Raw genomic sequence first — 20087 nt, 5'->3', positions numbered from 1 at the left:
TACATTATTAACAGATGAAGCGTGAATGTGCTGCCCACTGTTGTTGAAACGTTGTCATTACAGTTCTTTAGGCTTATGATGAGAAACAAATTGTAAATACCGTGTACCTGAGAACGCGGTCATATGATAACGCTTTAATATTCTGACAAAAAGGAAATCGGTTTTCTACACACAATGCACGCTATACTGGACATTAGTTTAAAAAAAAAAATGTTGGCCTATCTCGGAACTAAGTAACAACCAAATAAATATGGAGCAAACTTGCCATGACGACAGTCGGGGTTCACGTTAATGTATTCAGGACAAGATCAAAATCAATCACTCATTTATCAACTATCAAAAACTTTAAAATCTATACAATCCGTTCTATGAGAATTGAATCCTATTAAAATGAGCTCCATCATCTAAAAGTCATGAATGGAATTACATATGGGCAGCGACCTCAAAATAAATGAATAAATAAATCAGATAATGAGCATAATTGTTTACCAGTTTTGCTTTTAATGTTAGATTTATTTTTATTTTTTTGTCATATTTGTTTTATTAGACATACTATTTTTTTAATATAAAGTTTTCTCATGATTTATTTTGAAGGTTTTTATTGGGTCATTTTAATAGTTTTAATTGGTTTTATTTTTTCTATATGCAATACATTTTTATTCATTAAATTTGTACCATTCATGATTGATATTTCTGAATGTGGAATGAGCTATTTTTATTGTGTATTTCTGCACAACAACGACAAACACAAACACAGCAAACAGTAAACACTGTTCAGTCAGTCAATAATATTTATTCACTAGCTAAAACATAATTTAAAAAATAAAACATAACTTTACACACTCTTAAATATGCCGCTATGATTCAGTACAAAAATAAAGGCGATGCAAGAGACGTCTGGCAAAACAAACCAAAAAAACGTTGGCACTTTTTAACGCACTTATTAGAAACACTGCGTGATCAGGATGGCTGGATTTGCGCTGCATGGCTCAAGTAACACAATGCACTTTTTTTTTTTTCTTTTTTTTTTATATATTGGCATATGGGTCAATTTGATATCTTCAAAATGGAACCAGGCACATTTCCACCTCATCATTGTAAACTTAACATCATTGAAACACACTCCTTTACTCACTGTAAATCTGAACTACAGCAAGAGTCACAAAAAGACAGTCACAAAAAAGAAACAAAAAAAATCTGACAGACTGATTTGGAAATTTGAACCATGCATATTAATTCCCCGCATATTTGTGGTTCACTATTCATGAATTCACCTATTGAGGACAGGGGGGACGGTCCCCTATTTGCAGTTTTAGTGCTCTTTCTGAAATGACCAAAGTGGGACACAACTAACAATTCAATTAATATAATAAGATTGGTATATATATGCAAATTTGCAAGTTTCAAACCATTTCACTTTAGTTTTTTGTGTGTCAAAAATGTCCCGACTGCAAAAAGAGGCCTTTAACGGAAGAATAAGCAACATCTCCAGATGTCATCTGGCCGCAAAAAAACACAAAAAAAAAACACAACAACAACAACAAGAAAAAAAAAAAAAAAAAGTCTTTCTAATTTTTTTACGACCATCCTCTGGTTGTCATTCCCATTGTTTTTCCACCGGGCATGTGCTACGACTTATCCCCTTGGAGAACCTATAAATGAACGAGACGCAATCTGTTACTCGTTGCGCCTCATTGCGCGCGTGCGTGCGTGCGTGCGTGCATGAACGCGCGGTGATGCTTACCTACCTGGTTGCGTGCTTTGTGCGACTTCTGCATGATCACCCGCCACTGGTCGTAGTGCTTCATGGACATGCTGCTGCAGCCGTAGGCGTGCTTGCGTGCCCAGCCGAAGAACTGCTTCAGCTCGCGCCGCAGCGTCGAGTTGGAGTCGCCGCTCGACTTGGGGTCGCACGAGCCCGACGCCGCGCGTTCTGTGCGGCAAAAAAAAACATAACACACAAAATAAAATGTACGATGATATTAATTCATTCACTCCCAGCCACTTTAACTGAATTTTGCAAGGCCCGCAGAATATTCTGTTCTATTGCTATAAAAACATGGAACCTACCAAAAGAAAGATTAGAGTCTCTTCTTTCATCAGGAAAAAAGGATATTTTTGTTTCCGTATTGCAGCAATTATCATTAGAATATAGCTAAGTTTCATCATTATTACCAAATCTGTTTATAACTGGGGAAAAGAGCCTTTTGCAACATTGCTCTGATTTATCTCTTATACTTTGCTGCCACCTGCTGTCCGTTTTTGTAGTAACTACCATTGCTTCAAGCATTCTCTTCAGTTCAGAGGCTGCATCAAAGCCAAAAACATTTAAAAAAAAAAACATATAAATACGTCTTTGGGAGCATGGCAATATTTAAAATAGAACATTTTTATATGTTTTTTTTGGGAGCAAATGAGATAAGTGCGAGAGAATGCAGATGTGATTCTACATTCAGTTTTTTAATATTAAAAAAAAAAAATCTATATTTTATTTTGGTGGAAGGACCCTCAAAATGAGATTGTCCTGTATATCTTTCAAAATATGCAAAAACAAAAAATGCTAGCATTTTGTAGCACAGGCAGTACAAGACCCAGTGCGAGTGCAACTAAGACATCTAGTGGTGAATGGTGATATTACAACTTAAAACTACATTTGAATTCTCGCAGTTCGGCATCTGCAAATTCGTATATTGATTGATTATATTGATTGATATATATAGATTGTGTTCTTTTTTTTCCTACATTTAAAAAACAAAAAAAATCCCAATTATTTTCAATTCCATTTATTGGAAGACGTATAATAAATATTTAACCGCGTTTTTGCAATAATTTTTGGGGCTTGCAAGAAAAAAAAATCTGCCTCTCAAATCCTAAAAATAAATAAATCAATAAATAAATGAATAAATAAATAAATACATTTATTATTATTAATAATAATAATAATAATAATAATAATAATAATAATAATAATAATAATATTATGGGGTAAAAGTTTATACTGGTGAACAACAGCCTCTTTTTAAAATCAGCACGGAAAAAAAAATAATCTGATAATTATTTTCTGATTTTTGCCGATCTTTTTTTTTTTTCAACATCAAGACAAAAAAACATGTCAGCAGGTTTTTCTCTCTGTTGTAAAGTTCAGCCAATACTAAAGTATTAATTTGTAAAACAGTCAAATGTGATTCATTTTGTAATTCAGATTTTTTTTGTCAATGTTGATTGACCAAAAAAATAAAATAAAAAATATTCATGATATATTTTTAAATTAGTTGGCTGATTTTTTTTAGTCTGCCAAATCTCGGCCTTAAAAAAAACAAAAAAACAAAAACAAAACCATATTGCTCAAAAGGCCTGAGTTTAAACAGAACACTACATCAGCAAAAAATAAAAAATGATTGTTGATGGAATTACATTTAATGAATAGTTTCAATCTGAAAAAGAGTGTATGTGTGTGTACGGCGCTCACCACTGTGCGGCGTGGACGCAGCGGTGGGATGACTCCACTCACTCCAGATTCCAGCTTTGCGGGAACCGTAGATGCCCACCGGGTTACATCGCACCTGGTGGTCGACAAAATGATGGTGACAATTTAAAAAAAAAAGAAAATTACAGCGGTGTCTTGACATGAGAGGGTTTTTTTTTGTCCGTGCCCAGAACGCCACTGGGGGGCAGTATGATATTAAAAAGACAGATGTACTGTATAATAACATTATTGATGAACATTATTACAACAGATATGAAACATACGAGCGACGACAGCAACAAGACAACACACCTGCACAAAATAGACAGTTCCAGGTCTGAGTCCCGCCAGCCTGCAAGACGTCTGGTTGCCGACGTCATCCATCACCTGCGAAGTGAGCCGAAAGAACAAAGACTTGAGATGAAGACGAAGCTGCGCTGAAGGCAAAAACAAACTCACAAAGCTTCAGTCGGGCTTCCCGCCGCAAATACGTTTGATCACCGCAACGATCAGCGTGTTTATGGAAACATCTCAAAGCGGTCTGCTGTCTATTAGCCGCCCAAACTCTCGCACACACGCAGATACTCACTCTCTCTCACTATACAATTGCACACACAGGTTCATCTTCTTACATAATCTCCCTCTCACATACACACACACACACTGACTCTCACAATCTGCCTCTCTCAACAAAACCACTCTTTCATCTACATACGCTTACACAATATTCACAAACTCTTACATACACACACATGTATATGCACCCTTGCAGAGAAGCACAATGGACTCTCTCACTCGCTCTCTCCCTCTCATTAAAACACATACTCTCAAACAAATACACTCTTGCACTCTCTTAACTATACACACACACACACACAGCAGACTGTCTCTCACACACACAACCTCTCATACACACATACAAAGGTCACAAAGAAAACACAAAGAAACACTTGCTCTCACACAGGTATACGCACACTCTCACACACCCTCATGTACATTCACTCTTGCACAAATACAAACAAAGACTCACACTCTCTCTCACAAAACCTCTCTCTCTATCACACTCTCATTTAATACACAAAGATACACTCTTGCTCTCGCACACGCATACACACACACAAACGGTCACACACACCTTCTCTCTCATTACAAACACACACCAGGCATATGCACTCTCACATACCCGCTCTCTCGCGTGTACACACACTTTTGCACGAATACACACAAAGACTCACACTCTCACGCACCCTTGCACTCATACACATACTCTCACATAAATCCAGAAAGATACTCACCCACTCTCTCGCTATCACATTAACACACTCACACACAGAAGCACAATAGACTGTCGCCCTCTCTCTCTCTCTCTCTCTCAAGTAAACACTCTCACGCACACGCACAATTACACAGACATACACAAACTCTTAAACTAGGAAGAAGCACAACAGACTATCTCTCTCTCTTGCTCTCTCTCTCTCTCTCTCTCTCTCTCTCTCTGACACGCACACACACACGCAGACTCTCACTCTCTCACATTCACTCTCTCACCCACACAACACGTATAGGCACAGACGCAAACGCAAGAGCGCACAACTGTTTTGACACTGATGTGCCAGGCCTATAAAAGGACAATGGAGAAACAGCATGAGTAATCTTGCGGCTACAAAACGCAACGTGGCCATACTGAAGCCATTAGTCCCTCCGTTCGCCGGCCCCGCGGGAACGTCACGTCTCGGGTCTGGCCCTCGCCCGCCTCGCCCTCTTTTTCCACTCGACAAGCAAAGACTTGCTTGGCTGACGTCCGCGGGAAGCCGCTTTGATGACCTCACCGCTAATCGCTCCGCAGGGCCAAGTGTTTACGTTGTATTGTTCATTCATTGGAAAGGTGAAGATGATGAGCTAATTAGTAATGAATGCCATCCATGTGTGATATGCTGCGCTTCTCATTCATAACGGATTTGAAATAAAAATTTTAGTCCAACGATCGGATAAAGTTCACATCAGGGGATAGAGGACTTCAAAAGAGCAGATATGGACGATATGTCACTGCGCTTTACCTTCCAGTCTTGGCTATCCTCCAGTCTGTAGCGGATCTGGTACTTGGCCTGGAACAGGAAGTCCTTGAGTGCCGGCGGGGCCTCCCAGCGAACGCTCAGCTGGTCCTCCAGCTGCCCCACGCGACTCACCGTTACCCCTGACGGAGGGTCCGTGGTTACTGGAAGAGGAAGACCACAAGAGCCAAGACTGACGTCAACGCTATCCAGTGAAATGTGAGCAATTGTCAAAGGTTGTTTATCCTTTAAAAAAAAGGTAGATAACAAACATCTTATCAATATTATAATAATAAAAACAATATGAAATTGCAGGTTCTCTCAGAAACAGCTAAATATATATTTTGTTATATTTACTCTCATCTTTTTGTGCACTTGTTGGTGTTTTTGTCATTACAAATATAAAGTCAGAAATTTGCAAAAAAAAATACTTCTCAGAAATTTACAGTTTCTACTCAGGAAATATCACCCCGCCATAAAATTGCGCATTAGTTTGTTTGTTTGTCTTTTTGTGCAATTGTGATTTTTCTTTTTCTCATTATTCATTCTGAAAAATAAAAACATTTTTCACAATATTACAAAATTATCCACGAAAAATAGTATTTATTTGTTATTATTTTTATTTTTTTAGTATTAGTTTTCTCATAAAATTGCTTGTTAGGTTTTGAAAAAAAAACCTTAGAATTAGTCCTGAAAAAAAAATATTAATGCCTTACCTAGTCAAAAACAAACATTCCCCCCCCCCCCAAAAAAAAAATGCATAACTGCTCACAGAAAATTGAGAAAAAAAAATACTTCTATTCGCATCAAACTTGGTTTTTGTTTTTGTATAAATTTCCTCATAAAAATGTGAATTTAGGGAAGGGGGTTAAAAATCCCAAATCTTTTCTAAAAAAAAAAAAAAAAAAAAAAAAATGTATTTCTATTTTACAACAATTGTATTCACAAAGTAAATTCTAATTTAAGACCTTACGCCTACAAAATAACTTAGACCATAAGTTGTGCACCAGAAACAACGTGTTGATGGTTCAAAGAAAATATGACATTTTAAAGACATAATGTTTTAAATAATTATTACTAAAGGTTATGTCTAAGGATATTTTATTTAGTCAAATCAAATTCAAGACTTTCTTAGGATCAGAGTTGCTATTGTAGTATAATGATTTATAATTTAAAAAAAAGAAAAACATCATCATCCATTTGGGCCTTCTATTTAATTTTCTCCTGATTTTGCCTAATTTCGGTCATCGCCAAAGAAGCAGACAAGACAGAAAACAGACAAGAAAATAGGTCGTCTCCCACAACGTTCGCTACTACAATTTTTTTCTTGAAATTTGAGCCACTGTTTACATCGGCGCCTCAAAAGCGAAAAAAAAAAAAAAAAAAAAAAAAAAGTCATTCCGCAAGAATGTAGCCTGTACGCTCGTTTTGGGTGCGTGCGTATTACAGTAATTAACACGTCGACATCTTCCCTACAAGAAGGTGCTGATGTTCTGTTGTCAGGGCACAGATGTTCCGCATCAAGCCGGACCGATAATAGCTTCTCTCCCGCCGCGACGTTTATGTTGGCGGCCGGAGAAATCAAGTCAATTCCGAGTGGCGGGCCTGATGTCTCTATACGCAAAACACTGCTTTCCACATCTTTTTTTTTTAACTTCCCCCACCGTTTGTTTTGGGTTTTAACCGAGCTCGCGTCAATTGTCGGTCTTGTCAGACTGATCCCTCGCCGTTAAATAAACAAACACAAAACATTTGAGTGGGATTGTCTCGGGAAAAAAAAATATGACGCTAAAACAAAGTGAAAAGACTGAAACCAAAACCAAGGAATACAATTCCCGACTGTGGAATGCGGCAATCTGCGATGAGGGGTGTTCCCGCCCCGTGGACACGCGTGACTCACGGCTATGATGACGCAGTTTTTGCTTGTTTTGACGCGAAGCCAAAACAGCGTCCGGGGCAACCCGGAGGAAACAAAAGCAAAGCGTGGATCAAAGCGCCTTTCCCCTTTTTCTATTCACTTGACAGGACGCCGCCCTCGCTTCGGGATGTGTACAGGTGTGTGCAAAAGGTTTGCAGAATGATGGACGCTTGTTTTCAACACGAGATGGTGGTCTCTTTGAAGGATTCGCCAAAGCTAGGCGGCCGGCAAGTGTGCGGAACAATACTTTAAAAGGTAACATCACTCCCTTCCTAACAGCTGCGAGGCCCCCCGATGAAAACCTGAAAGATCTTAAGCGCTTCAAGAATTCTGGATTAAAAGTAGGAATGTCGACAGGTCCACTGTTATTCTACTTCGGCGCATCTTCTAGTACGCTCAAAATACTGTGTATGGACATAAAAGTGCTGGCGAAGTTCTTCTTTGAAGCATCCCTGAAATAGGCCAAAATGGTCACTTCAAAACAAAATGGCGGATGTCTCCATCTGTTTTGTTATAACATCTTGAGACTTTTTTTGTGAGCCCACTCATGAACTTTTTTTTGTGAGCCCACTCATGATGGAAAAAGCTACAAATTTACTATTATTGTTTTTTTTAAGTCCAGCTAGGTACTACTCAGTCAAACGAACCTGAATCATTTACTTCGAACCAAATTTGAAATTGCTTCTCAAAACATCTAATCTACATGATGGATATTACAGATAGACCAATATGTTTTTTCAGGGCCGATACCGATGCCGATTATTAGTAGTCAAGGAGGCTGATAACCGATATTTTTAAGCCGATATTCATTTTCGGTCAAAAGGGGGAAAAATATAAGCATAATTTTTTTTTTTTTTTAAACAGAAATGCCAAGCTTGACGTGTTCGGGAAGAATTCTCATATCGTATTGATGTTCCTCGTGCTGCAAGGGGAGGCCATATTGAGCACTTGTAACGTGAAATAAAACTTGACTGTTGGCAGAATACTTTTATTATAAGTGTTGCATTTTTGCCATTTTTCCTTCATAGAATATTTGAACACGAAATAGGGTCATTATTTTTGAATCACCCTGTACGTCATTTTAAATTTCTAAAAAAACAAAACAAATTCAGGGAGCTCCCAAGGTTATCAATAAGTCTTAAAAGGGTAAATGGAACCTAAAACCACATTTTTTTATTTTAATGTCAAACAAAAACTAAAGGGTCAGAAGATTCCCAGGGTCAGCAGCATCTCATAAAGTTAACTGAAATTTTAAATAAATAGTTTTAGCTTTACCTTTTTATCAGCCGTCAGATTTGGGAAAAAAGGCAGATACCGATATTCGACAAAATGCTGCAGTATCGACGGCGATAATTGTCCAGGCCGATAATCGGTCTATCCCTAATGGACGTCTACAAAATGTCATGTTGCTGAGGGAAACGTTCATTGAGGGCTGCGTGTACAAAGAACTGAACATTTTCCTTGAATTGGTTGACGTGACCTTTAGCAAATTTAGTAGAAAACACATGTTAGAAGAAGATTATTTTTCTATCATAAGAGTTCTTAAAGTTTCTGCTAATCTAATCGGGCTCGTCAATAAAATACACACAATAAAATTCTAACTGATTGTGTTTACTGATAATGATCTCATTAAACTATTGCTGTCAATCAACTAAATTAAATAGTGATGCTAGCTAGTCAGTTGCTCACAAGCTAGTTAGCTGCTTGCTAGCATAAATTAGTTTAAAGATTAAATACAAAAACTGACTGCTTATATATTTCATGGCAAAAGTTATCTTGGTGTATTAGACAAACTTCAATATGGTATCAAAAGGTAACCTTCAATTATTCTACTTTCAGTCAATTAAATGACAAAAAAAAAAAAAAAAGGTCCCAAACTGTTTAGCCATTTGCTAGTGTGAAAGCGCTAACACTCAAAACAAAAAGAGTAAACAGTCCCTGGTTAAAGTTATGTCTTTCAATTTATGATTAATTCAATTAAAAACAACAAACAAACATATCACTCATAATTAAAAGTCAATTAAAGAGAGGTCTGTAAGCACATTAGCATGCTAACATCCCGTTAGCACAGATGAAATGAAGCTCCGCCGCACGATGAAAAGCCAATGCAATGCATGCTACTACATAAGACGAATAAAACTTGGATCATTTCAATGGTATAATACATACAACATGTTGGGACTCTTGCTGCGGTTCCAGATGCTACACATCATTTTATGATTGCAAAACGGCACATTTCACCAAATTATCCAATTTCTCGGTGAATAATGCGTGTCCAAATGAGATTACTTGGTCACAGAGTTTTGGCGGTGACTATGTTTTTGAGTTTCACTTTTTAAATTTGATTAAAAAAAAAAAAAAAAAAAAAAAAAAAAAAAAAAAAAAGACAGGCTATTGTACGTAAAAAAATATTTAAAGTGAGGGGAAAAAATGGGAAGATTTTGGATTGGGTTCACATGCTTTTGAAGCCATAGTCCTCTTTTTCCAGCCCGGACAGGAGGTCAGACAGAGGTCATCTTAGCGTCCGCACTTACCCACGTCTAGAATATCCAACATGATGACGTCGGAAGCGGCGTGGCCCAGCCGGTTGGACGCCTCCACCCAGATCTCGTAAGGGGTGAAGAGGTGCAGGTCGCGAGTGATGCTGCACGAGTACGGCTGAGCGTGAGTGTAGTCTTCGCACTCCTTCTCCTTGCCGTACCACCTGCAGGGGCGTAGCAACAGCCATGACTCGCTCGCTTTTTTACAAGGCTATTTATTTATTACACGCACGGCAAATCCAAAAATGCACCCCTCACGTCGACTTCCTCTATTTCGGGATTTGAAATGGCTTTGTTTCATGTTTGAAACTTGTAAATGCTGTTAAGTGGGCCTTCGCAAAATGTCTTTTGGTAAATCATCCCTGCACATTCAACACTTTATCCTGAAACACTTTTTTTTTGGTCAGGTACAAAATGCCAGGTTTATAAAAAAATAAAAATAAATCATTATGGCCTAATTTGTCTTTTTTTTCCCCCCTTCTCTTTCTGATCTTAGGTTGCTGTCTCCTTTATACTTTTTTTATGCGGGAATATGTGTGAAAAAAAAAGATTAATAAAGATATCCATCTATCCATCCATCCATTTTCGTGACCACTTATTCCTCACAAGGGTCGCGGGGGGTGCTGGAGCCTATCTCAGCTGGCTCTGGGCATTAGGCGGGGAACACCCTGGACTGGTTGCCAGCTAATGTTTAATAAAGATATTTGAAACGTTAAAAAAAAAAAAAAAAAAAAAACAGGCCACCACAAGTACTTTTGATACATAAAATTTAAATACATAAAAGTCCCCAAATGAAACAATGACAGATCATTTTAAAAGACCTCCAAATGTAGCATTTTTCCTTTAAATTGCATGAAATGAATGGCAATTTTTTATTCCTGTTTGTAAAATGCCCACAAGAGGGTGGTTGATACTAGTATCTGCCGGCTTTGCGACTACGGATACCTTCAAATAAGACTGGGTATTGGCCCGATACCGATTCCTGGTATCGATACTTGCCCATCCCTAATAAAAACTAACAAAACACGCTCTCAAAACTAATTAAACGATGATATATTGTGACGGTTTTAATATCGCAATATCGCCGTGATCATTACAACCCTATAAATAATGGCTGTGTGGTGTCATGTATGCATGGAAGTGCATACCACTTTACATTAAAAAGAATATAAGAAGAAAATTGTGATTGATCTAACTCCTTCTTTCATTTTTGTCTTTCTGTTTGAGTGTGAAAATTGGTTATATGAAGGAATATCACTTCCTGGAAGTCGATGCTATTTTTTGTTAGCATTGTGTGCTAGCGTGCTAAGATTGAGTGTCACTCTTAAGTCAACATTGATTGTGTTGTTATTTGAAATACAGTAGACAATGTGTAATTCTCCTTTTTTCATGTTAAGTCTGACAGTAAACCTGAATTTGAGCGGCATTAAGCTTCTTCCAAATTGCTGTTTATTACCAAGTGAGTGGAGTTTCCACCACCACCATAAAACGCTAGTATCTTAAAAAAAATAAAAAATAAAAATATACCATTGGGTCAGTCATATCTCAAGGCACTAGTACATGTGTTTTTTTTGCACACACCTGAGCTTGTACTTGAGCAAGTACTGGGTGCTAATGCTAGTCTCCCCCTTCCCTCCCGGTGCCCAGCTGCACGTCAGGTCTTTGGTGTTCCGAGACCAGCACGTCAAATTGAGAGGCTTCTCCGGAGGCACTGTGGGAACACACGCAAGGGGAAGACAAAAGAGGAGGGAAAAAAAAAAAAAGTCAGAAAGGACCCATTGAGGGATGTTTTTTTTTTTTTTTTTAACCGCTTTTTGACTTTATTTGGTGATCGTGCCTGTTTGTGTGGCGTGCGCTTGTGCGATTGTAATCAGATTTCAGAGCCCTGCGGAAAGCACCCCCCCCCCCCCCCCCAACCCCCCGCCCAATCACCTCACCCCGCCACAAATCTCTGAGAACACAAGGTTCTGAACACCGTTACAGCATACAGAGCTTAGGATCCATGCTGCTAGTATGCGTGTCACTTCGTTTTCATCTGATGGCTTTACTTACAATGTGTTGGCTTTTTTTTTTTTTTGGCAAAAACAAGTGTCAGTTCTTATGACTACTGTATATAAAAAAAAGTGTAAGAGGCAGAGAAGGTGCTCTACTAAGCTGCAAGAATATTCGTCGTTTCCACAGAGCGAACAGAGAGACCATACAGTATAGTATGTCAGCGAGTATTGTTTTGCTGCTCCATGTGTGCAAAGCAAGGTTGCTCTAAAGAATGGAATAACTCAAACTAAAATTGTTGTTAATGAAATAAACTAAAAACGAGAGGGCTTTAAAAAAAAAACAAAAAACGGAATGATTGAAATGAAACTAATTTTTATCTTCATAAAACTACAATTGTAGCCAAAAAAAAAAAAAGAATCTTTCACACTTTCGTCTTTTTCAATTAATTTCATACATGAGCTTTCAATTTTTTTTATTTTTTATTTTTTTTATTGGCTTTACAGAAAAAAATGTCCTACGGTCCTTTGGAATTGTTGTTTACGTTATTGCATAATAGCCTTTTTTGTTTTATCTTGCGCTCGACAAATGCTACATATATAAAAAAAAAACTAATAAAAACCCAAACAAAGCATTAAAAAAAATGTAAAATAATTAATAATAATAATAATAACAACAACAACAGCAACTAGGGGTGTTTGATAGCGTTTTTTTCCAAACCGATGCCAGATTGAATACTCGAGTAGCTACCGATACCACAAGTACTTTTTGATACATAAAATTTAAATACATAAAATTCCCCAAATGAAACAATGACAGATCATTTTAAAAGACCTCCAAATATAGCATTTTTCCTTTAAATTGTATGAAATTAATGGCATTTTAAAAATTCTTCTAATTACTAATTTCTAGTTCCTGCTCGTAAAATGCCCCACAAGAAAGCGACTGATACTGGTATCTGCCGGCTTTGCGACTACGGAAACCTTCAAATAAGGCTGGGTATTGGCAAGATACGGATATCTGGTATCGATACTTGCCCATCCCTATTAAAAACTAAACCTTTGAACATGTCAACTATCACTAATAATTGCATAAGTTTCTTCTCTTTTATTTGTTTTAATCTGCTACTTGTTTATGTTTACGTTTATATGTTCAATAAACAAACATACAAACAAAAAAAACACGCTTTAAAAAGTAATTAAAATTACCGGTAACTGAATAAAAAAAAAAAGTCAAGCTAAATAAAAACAAAGCATAACGAAAAATTCAAAACTATTATAACCTTGGTGTAAAGGTTCAAAATGTTTGAAGGTTTTTAATTATCGTAACGTCCATTCTAATTTCCTTGTCTATAGTGTTAGCATGTTACCAGTGAGCTAGCAGACTGCAATTATGCAATCACTCCTCTCATCAGTGATGGATCAGACTTCACTTTAAAACAACAAAAACACAGTACAGCAAACAGCTAGAAATAAACCACAGAGCAAAAAAAATAAAAAGGTTGGTAGTCATTAAGTGAAAATTATATTAGTATTTTCTTTTATGTATCAATTGTTTGCCAACCAAACCAATCAAAAATATCTTTAATTTGAATACTCAATTATTCAATACCAAAATGGCTGCATCCCTGCGCACAACAGTCGCATCACGATTAATACAAATCACGCCATTTATTGATGATAGCCGCCCTGAGCAATACAAATGTAGACCCTGGAAATAATCCACAGAGTCCATTTAAATGAGTTAGGGGGGCTTCTGGGTGTCAAAGCAGTTTCACATCATTTTGCACAATAATGGCAGTCAAAGAGCCAACGGAGGAGGCAAAAGAACATTTTTTTCAGCAGAGGAGGAATTTAAGGCTTGGTTTTCCCTCGTATTGACAGGAGCGCCGTAAAAAGTGTTTACGGCTTGTATGACGACTGTGTGCGTGCATGCGTGCGTGTGTGCGTGCAAAAGTATTCGTGTGTGTCAGCGTGATGCCCGTGAGTGATAGTGCGAGTAATGGACCACACAGGCACTCAAAGCGACACACACGCTGGTGGAGGCCCTCGCACTAAAACTTAAATTACGGCCACAAGTGGATGTAGAGACCCTTAAGAAAAAAAAAAAAGGAAAAAAAAAATCCCCACTGCTCCTTCTTTGTATTCCCACTTCCTTTACACTCCTCTCACTCACATCCGCAACTTCCATTACAAAAAAAAAGTTTTTTATTTTTTTAATAGGGGTGTCAAAATTAGTGCGCTAATTTTGAGTTTATTTAAATATCCCGCTTCTTAATTTTTTTGACAGCAGACACGTTCATCTCAAAATTTAGCTGTAATAAATTTAATAATAATGCATATTTGTGGAGACTGAGGTCAAGTTGTATTTTACAATTTAAAAAAAAATGTGCTGAATTTCACAAGTTACTTCATGTTAAAGATTAGACAGCTCTTAATATGACAAGAAAAATGCACTGAGCTGTCACCGTCTTAGAAATGCAATTGTGCCATCTAGTGGCAGAAAAATGACCAACACAAATGGGCTGCACGATATTGGAAAAACGTGCGATATAGTTGCTGAATATAGCAATATCAATATTATTGCGATATTTAACATGTACCTAAAGAAATTACATTTTTATTATCTAATGAAAGAATTACATTTTTTTTAGCAGCTAAATAACCAAACTCAATGTATTCTTAGTTCATTAATTGTAATGACCTCTCGATAAAGTTCAACTATTGGATGGCAGACAGTGCACATTTTACTTAACTTCTGACTGGACAAATTCAGATAAAAGCATAAAATTCCATCTGAAACTTATTGCATGTCTTTGCGATATGCATATTGCATGGGCCAATATCGCGATATTGATATTTTTTGGATATATTGTGCTGGCCTACAAATCAATATCACACTTGTATAGTACTGTGCATCTTTTTAATTTTAACTCAATTTTATGACTTCATATCAATGACTAAAAGATGCAGCCATATTTCCATTGTTTTAATTTTTTTTCACTTTTATGTTAGCAAGAGCATAAAAACTTCGGGAAAAAAAAAAGTTTTATTTTGTAGATTTTATTGTACATTTAAAACAGATGTAAAAATTGCGATTAATCGTGAGTTAACTATTGCGCTCAGCGATTAAATATGATTTAAAAATTTTAATCGCCTGGCACCCCTATTTTTTAAGAATTATTTGGAGGGTCTATTGTAATGCAGATTAATTTATTGCTTGATGTTTGTTTAAAAAAAAAATAGGAAAATGACCTTGAAAAAAATGAATCACAATATCGAGCAAAAAAATTTTATGAAACTTACTTCCGACGTAGATGCAGGAGCCGGCCAGGATGTGACCCTTGTGGTTGTGGCACACCAGATTGTCGCCGGACGTCTGTCGCGAGGCGTTAAGCCCGCTGATTGTCACGCTGAGGTTGCTGGGGCTCAGCGTTCGGTACGCGGAGGCGGGAAGCCGCTGGCCGTTGAGCGTCCAGTACAGCGAACCGGCGTGGAAGCCGGAGTCCGGTTGCACCCAACAACTGGCCGTCAGGTTGGAGCCCACGCGGAGGACGGGGTCCTGGGGGTAGACCACTGCCACATCTGGGGGATAAAATGATGGAAGGTTAAGGAAAGATGTGCAATGATTAAAATCGACAACTAATCCATTACCAAATGAATCAATAATTAGTTTTGATAATCAATTTAGATGCCTTTTAGAACTGTCCAAACGCCCAGTATGTCATTTTTTCAAAAGTAAAGATCCAATTATTGTAGTCCTCCAATAAACTGGACTGACTATCTTTGGGTTGAATCAAAATAAAATATTTGCTTTACTTTGGGAAACAATGATCAACATTTGCCTATTTTCTAAAAAATCATAATTAATTTATCTTTTCAATTTTCTGTACAGTCTTTTCGCGGTCTCGCTGTATCGCGGATTTTTTTTTAAGTGCAATTTTGCATATTTTTTTACAGTAATATACCCATTTTATAAAAATTATGAAGGTTTGAACATTGTCAATGTTTGAACAAGAGAGAAATGTGAGAACATGTAAATGCCTCAATGAGAAAAGTGTATAAATTGTGCGGTCGGGGATTTTAGAGCCTTAAAACATTTCTAAGAGTTGTAAAACATAAAGCTAACTACTTCGCGGATTTCATTTATTGTGGGTATTTTTTGGAACCTAACCCCAGCGGAAAACGAGGGAACACTGTAATTAATTTATCTTTTCAATTTTCTGTACTTCATTTAACCCAAAACGTTCAGTCAAACTGACCTCACCCAAGTGGTGTTAACTCTTTTCAGTCTATGAGGTTTGATAGATAGATAGATAGATAGATAGTGTTTTTTCTTTGCTGAATTTATTGATCCTACAAAACAATAAATCCACCATTAAAACCAAAGCAAAAACACACAAAGAAAATAAAGACACCTTCGACTAAAATTACACAAATGTATTGACAGACACAAAACAAACTAACCTCTTTGGCTGTGTGCAATGCCCAAAAGGGAACTAGACTTATTTTCCTTTCTTCTGTCTTCAAACTTTCTCTTAATTTCTCTCTTACAAACTTAGCATGATACTTTCTCACTCTCCTCTCTTCCTCTACCCACTGACATGCACACATCCACCCTATAGCGCCCTCTCTGGCGTAGGTGGTGACATGCACCCTGCATCAGAAAGTATGGATAGAAAAGTTGATTTGAAACATGGAAATATGATTACACTTGTTTTGTTTTGTTAAAAAAGAAGGGGTAAATTTTTTGATTTTTTTTTAATCACATAATATGGAAGATACAGTACCGGTACATGCCATTTAAGTCTGTTTTACATTGCAGGAAAAAAATAAAAAATCTCTCCAAAATCTTCCTTCCCCCTTTAACTGCCAAGCACAGAAAAGGTTACAACCATTCATACGACAGTAACGAGCAATTAGCCTCCTTGTCATAAACAACAGGAAGCGCTTGATGATAGAGGTCTATTGTGTTCCCTCTTTTTCTTTTTATAGTGCCCTTTAAAGCCTTCGTGCTGCTACCCATAAAAGAAAAGAAAGAGAAAAAACCCTCATCCAGCCACTTAAGCCAGGAAACGCACATAACGTTGATTTATTTAAGTTACTGTCATGAACATTCTCGGAGACCCGAGCTAATGATGTCACTGTTTTGATTCCCCCACCACCACCACAAACCCTCATCATGTGTGAAAGGAATTATAGAGTGCAGACTTGTTGAAAGTCAGCCGTGCAGTAGCTGCGCATATATACGTCACACAGGCGCTATTTGATGGGTGTCCTCAATGAAAGGCAAATATTAAGCAAAGGTGTGTCTCCGTTAAAGGAGTTAATTTGTGGAATAACTTGGGAACTGACCTGAAAAGATGTAATTCACTTGTTGAATTTAAAAAAATGTTTAAAAGTAAAGTTCAATATTATTATTTAAATCAGACATGAGTTAAGAAAATGGTAGAAATGATTTATTTATTTACTTATTTTTCTTTGATGAATCAATATGTGTAATGAAATTTGTATATATGTGTGTTACTATTGTGTGTATATATATTATATTTTTTTAATTAAAATGTAATTTATTGTTAATAAGTGATAGGATATGAAGAATAAGGGGTAGGACTGGATAAGTTTTCAACTTCTTCCTACTCCCTTGAACATATAAATCGATATTTATTGGATGTTTCTTTTATTTTTACTTTTAACTTTCTTTATATATATATATATATATATATATATATATATATATATATATATATATATATATATATATATATATACATATACATATGTTCAATAAAGTTCAACTTCAACTTCAACTTCAAAGGCTAAAAAATGTGTTCAAATGGCAGTTTTTTTGTCGAAAACAAAACAAAACATGATAGTAAAATAAATCCTTTAAAAAAATTAACCATCATCATCATTACTCTTTTACCAAAAAATATTTTCGAGATGAGAAATAAAACTAAAGAGACTGTGGCCCCTCCATTTTTTTTTTGCCATGTGCATGTCAATCACAAAGTTGTCATAGCGATTCATACGAAAACCCGTTAAAAGGGAATTTAAATGTTAAATTCTTTCCTGTTTACTTTCAAGTACACGTTTTTATTCTCATCTAATTCTGAATTTCCGTTTTTGCTCCCTGTCGACAGCTCTGAGTTGAAAAGAACGAATGGCTTCAAGAAGTAATCTATTCAGTCACGTTAACTTTAAAGATTCATTCTTTTGAACGAATCACTTTCAACTGACACAATACTCGTCATTTGCCGTAAGTGGCGGTGGCTGGTATCAGCAGCCTCCCATGAGTACCCGATGCCTTCAAATAAGGCTGGAATAGGCCCAATACGATACCTGGTATCCCTACTAACAATTAGCCCCTGTAACCCCCAACACGAGTCCTCAACACAAAATGTCTCTCATGGGCCTATTCTGGGGGAACATTAATGAATCTAAAGACAGGAAAGATGAATAATGTTCCCAAGGGGTGCCAAAGTAGAAGATTTGGGGGTGTCACCCTCGTGAGAAGCCCCCTGAAGTTGCTTTTGATTATCTTTTTTCTTCCCCACAGTGTGACACATGAAAGTCTGCATTGCCATGCACCCAAAATAACACAGAAGACATTTGCGCAAAAAACGGTCTTTTGCGCATGTGTGACTTGACTTACGTGTGGACAGGGTCAAGACGGCAGCGGAGTGCAGCAGCAGGAGAAGCAGGAGACTCCGTGAGCACGTATCCATGACCACTCTCGTGCCTCCTTCTGCTTCGTTTCTCCTTTTTGTTTGGTGGGCTCCTTCGCTCGACGCGTTTTGCGTGCGCAACTCCGCTTTTGCGCACAAAATGTGGATTGAAGAAAAAAAAAAAGAAAAGAAACGTGAAAGGCGGCTTAAGAAGCACGTCCAGTTAGCTCGTCCGCTCGTCTTCTTGCTACTTCTTCCTCCCTCCTGCAGCTTAAATCATACACAAGTTCATACTTTGAAGCCCCGCCTCCTCCTCCTCCTCCTCCTTCTCCTTCTCCTTCTCCCCTGCCTTGTCTCATTTCCCCTCTTCCTCCCTCCTCATCCACTTTCACCTCAAACATTCCCACCGGGGACGCGCTCAAGTTCCAACGAAAGAAAAACACAGCAGACGTCACCTTGTCGGGATGTGACAATCAGTCAGAGTATTAGGTACACCTGCGTTCAGTTTTACGCACCTCATAATTGGTCACAAGGTGAAACGTGACAACTGACAAGTATGTAAAGTATCTCTAAATTATTGTTGCTATTTCCCTTTAAAATTATAATGTATATAATAATAATAATAATAATAATAATAATAATAATTTATAATTTCTTAAAATAAATATATTAAGAAGTTTTTAAAATAAAGTAATAATATAATATTGACAGTAACAATTAAATAAAATACGATCATTTTTTAAAAATGGTTATACAGTATTTTTGCTATTGTTAAATTGTTTTTCTCTTTTTTTTAAAGAAACTAAAATTTGGAATAAAAGATTCAAAATTCAGTTATTAAAAATACATTTTTAAGTATTTCATATCATGTATAAAGGAAAATATTAATAATCACACGATAATAATCATTAAAAAAGAATGTTTCCATAGTGATATTGTTGTTAGGGATGTCCGATACTACATTTTTACAAGCAGCTTTATTTAATTTAATTCTTCACACTTGAAGATTTACTGATTCCGAGTATCGATGCCTGTTTTGATATATATATATATATATATATATATATATAACACAATGATCTTCCTTTCTGATGAAATTGCCGCATTATAGCGCCAACTACTGGTGATGAGGACATAATCAATGTCAGATTTGTTTTGCTTTAGGTATTGGTGGCTGGTATTGGCCTTAAAGCTGCTCTACGGATGAATTTGCCCCAAAATATCTTTACAATAACCTTTTTATTTGACCAATTATGACTCAAACATCTTCTGATTAGCAGATTAACACCTTAGCTGTTCACAGTGGGTACTCCTGCAAGCCTTTGGCCAATAATTTTCAGACTGGATTTAGGTTCGAATTTCCCGCCTACTGTTTGCGGATGTGACATCATGCGCACATTGTGTACGGGAAGAAGGGAGTGTGCAGTTTCATTTTTCGGCCACAGGTGGCAGT

At 36.9% G+C, this 20087-nt stretch overlaps 1 protein-coding gene across 2 annotated transcripts; it reads right to left on the bottom strand.

Annotated features, from left to right (window-relative positions):
- Window positions 1–768: 768 nt before the first annotated feature.
- On the bottom strand, window positions 769–18963 carry crlf1a (cytokine receptor-like factor 1a). Of its 2 annotated transcripts, none has more exons than XM_077538669.1 (9): window positions 18622–18963; window positions 15273–15551; window positions 11557–11686; window positions 9970–10139; window positions 5524–5681; window positions 3779–3853; window positions 3470–3563; window positions 1745–1933; window positions 769–1652 (listed from the first exon to the last, which is right to left on the bottom strand). In XM_077538669.1, exons 1-9 carry the CDS (start codon window positions 18692–18694, stop codon window positions 1636–1638), a joined length of 1185 nt encoding a protein of 394 aa, XP_077394795.1. In that variant the 5' UTR covers window positions 18695–18963; the 3' UTR covers window positions 769–1635. The 2 variants fall into 2 exon arrangements, with proteins under 2 accessions (XP_077394795.1, XP_077394794.1); XM_077538668.1 differs by having other exon boundaries at window positions 1749–1933.
- Between the last annotated feature and the right edge of the window lie 1124 nt (window positions 18964–20087).

This window comes from Festucalex cinctus, chromosome 12, assembly GCF_051991245.1.
Source record: "Festucalex cinctus isolate MCC-2025b chromosome 12, RoL_Fcin_1.0, whole genome shotgun sequence".
NCBI classification, from domain to species: Eukaryota; Metazoa; Chordata; class Actinopteri; order Syngnathiformes; family Syngnathidae; genus Festucalex; species Festucalex cinctus.
The sequence above is the reverse complement of the archived record's forward strand: the minus strand, read 5'-3'. Positions and strand labels throughout refer to the sequence as shown.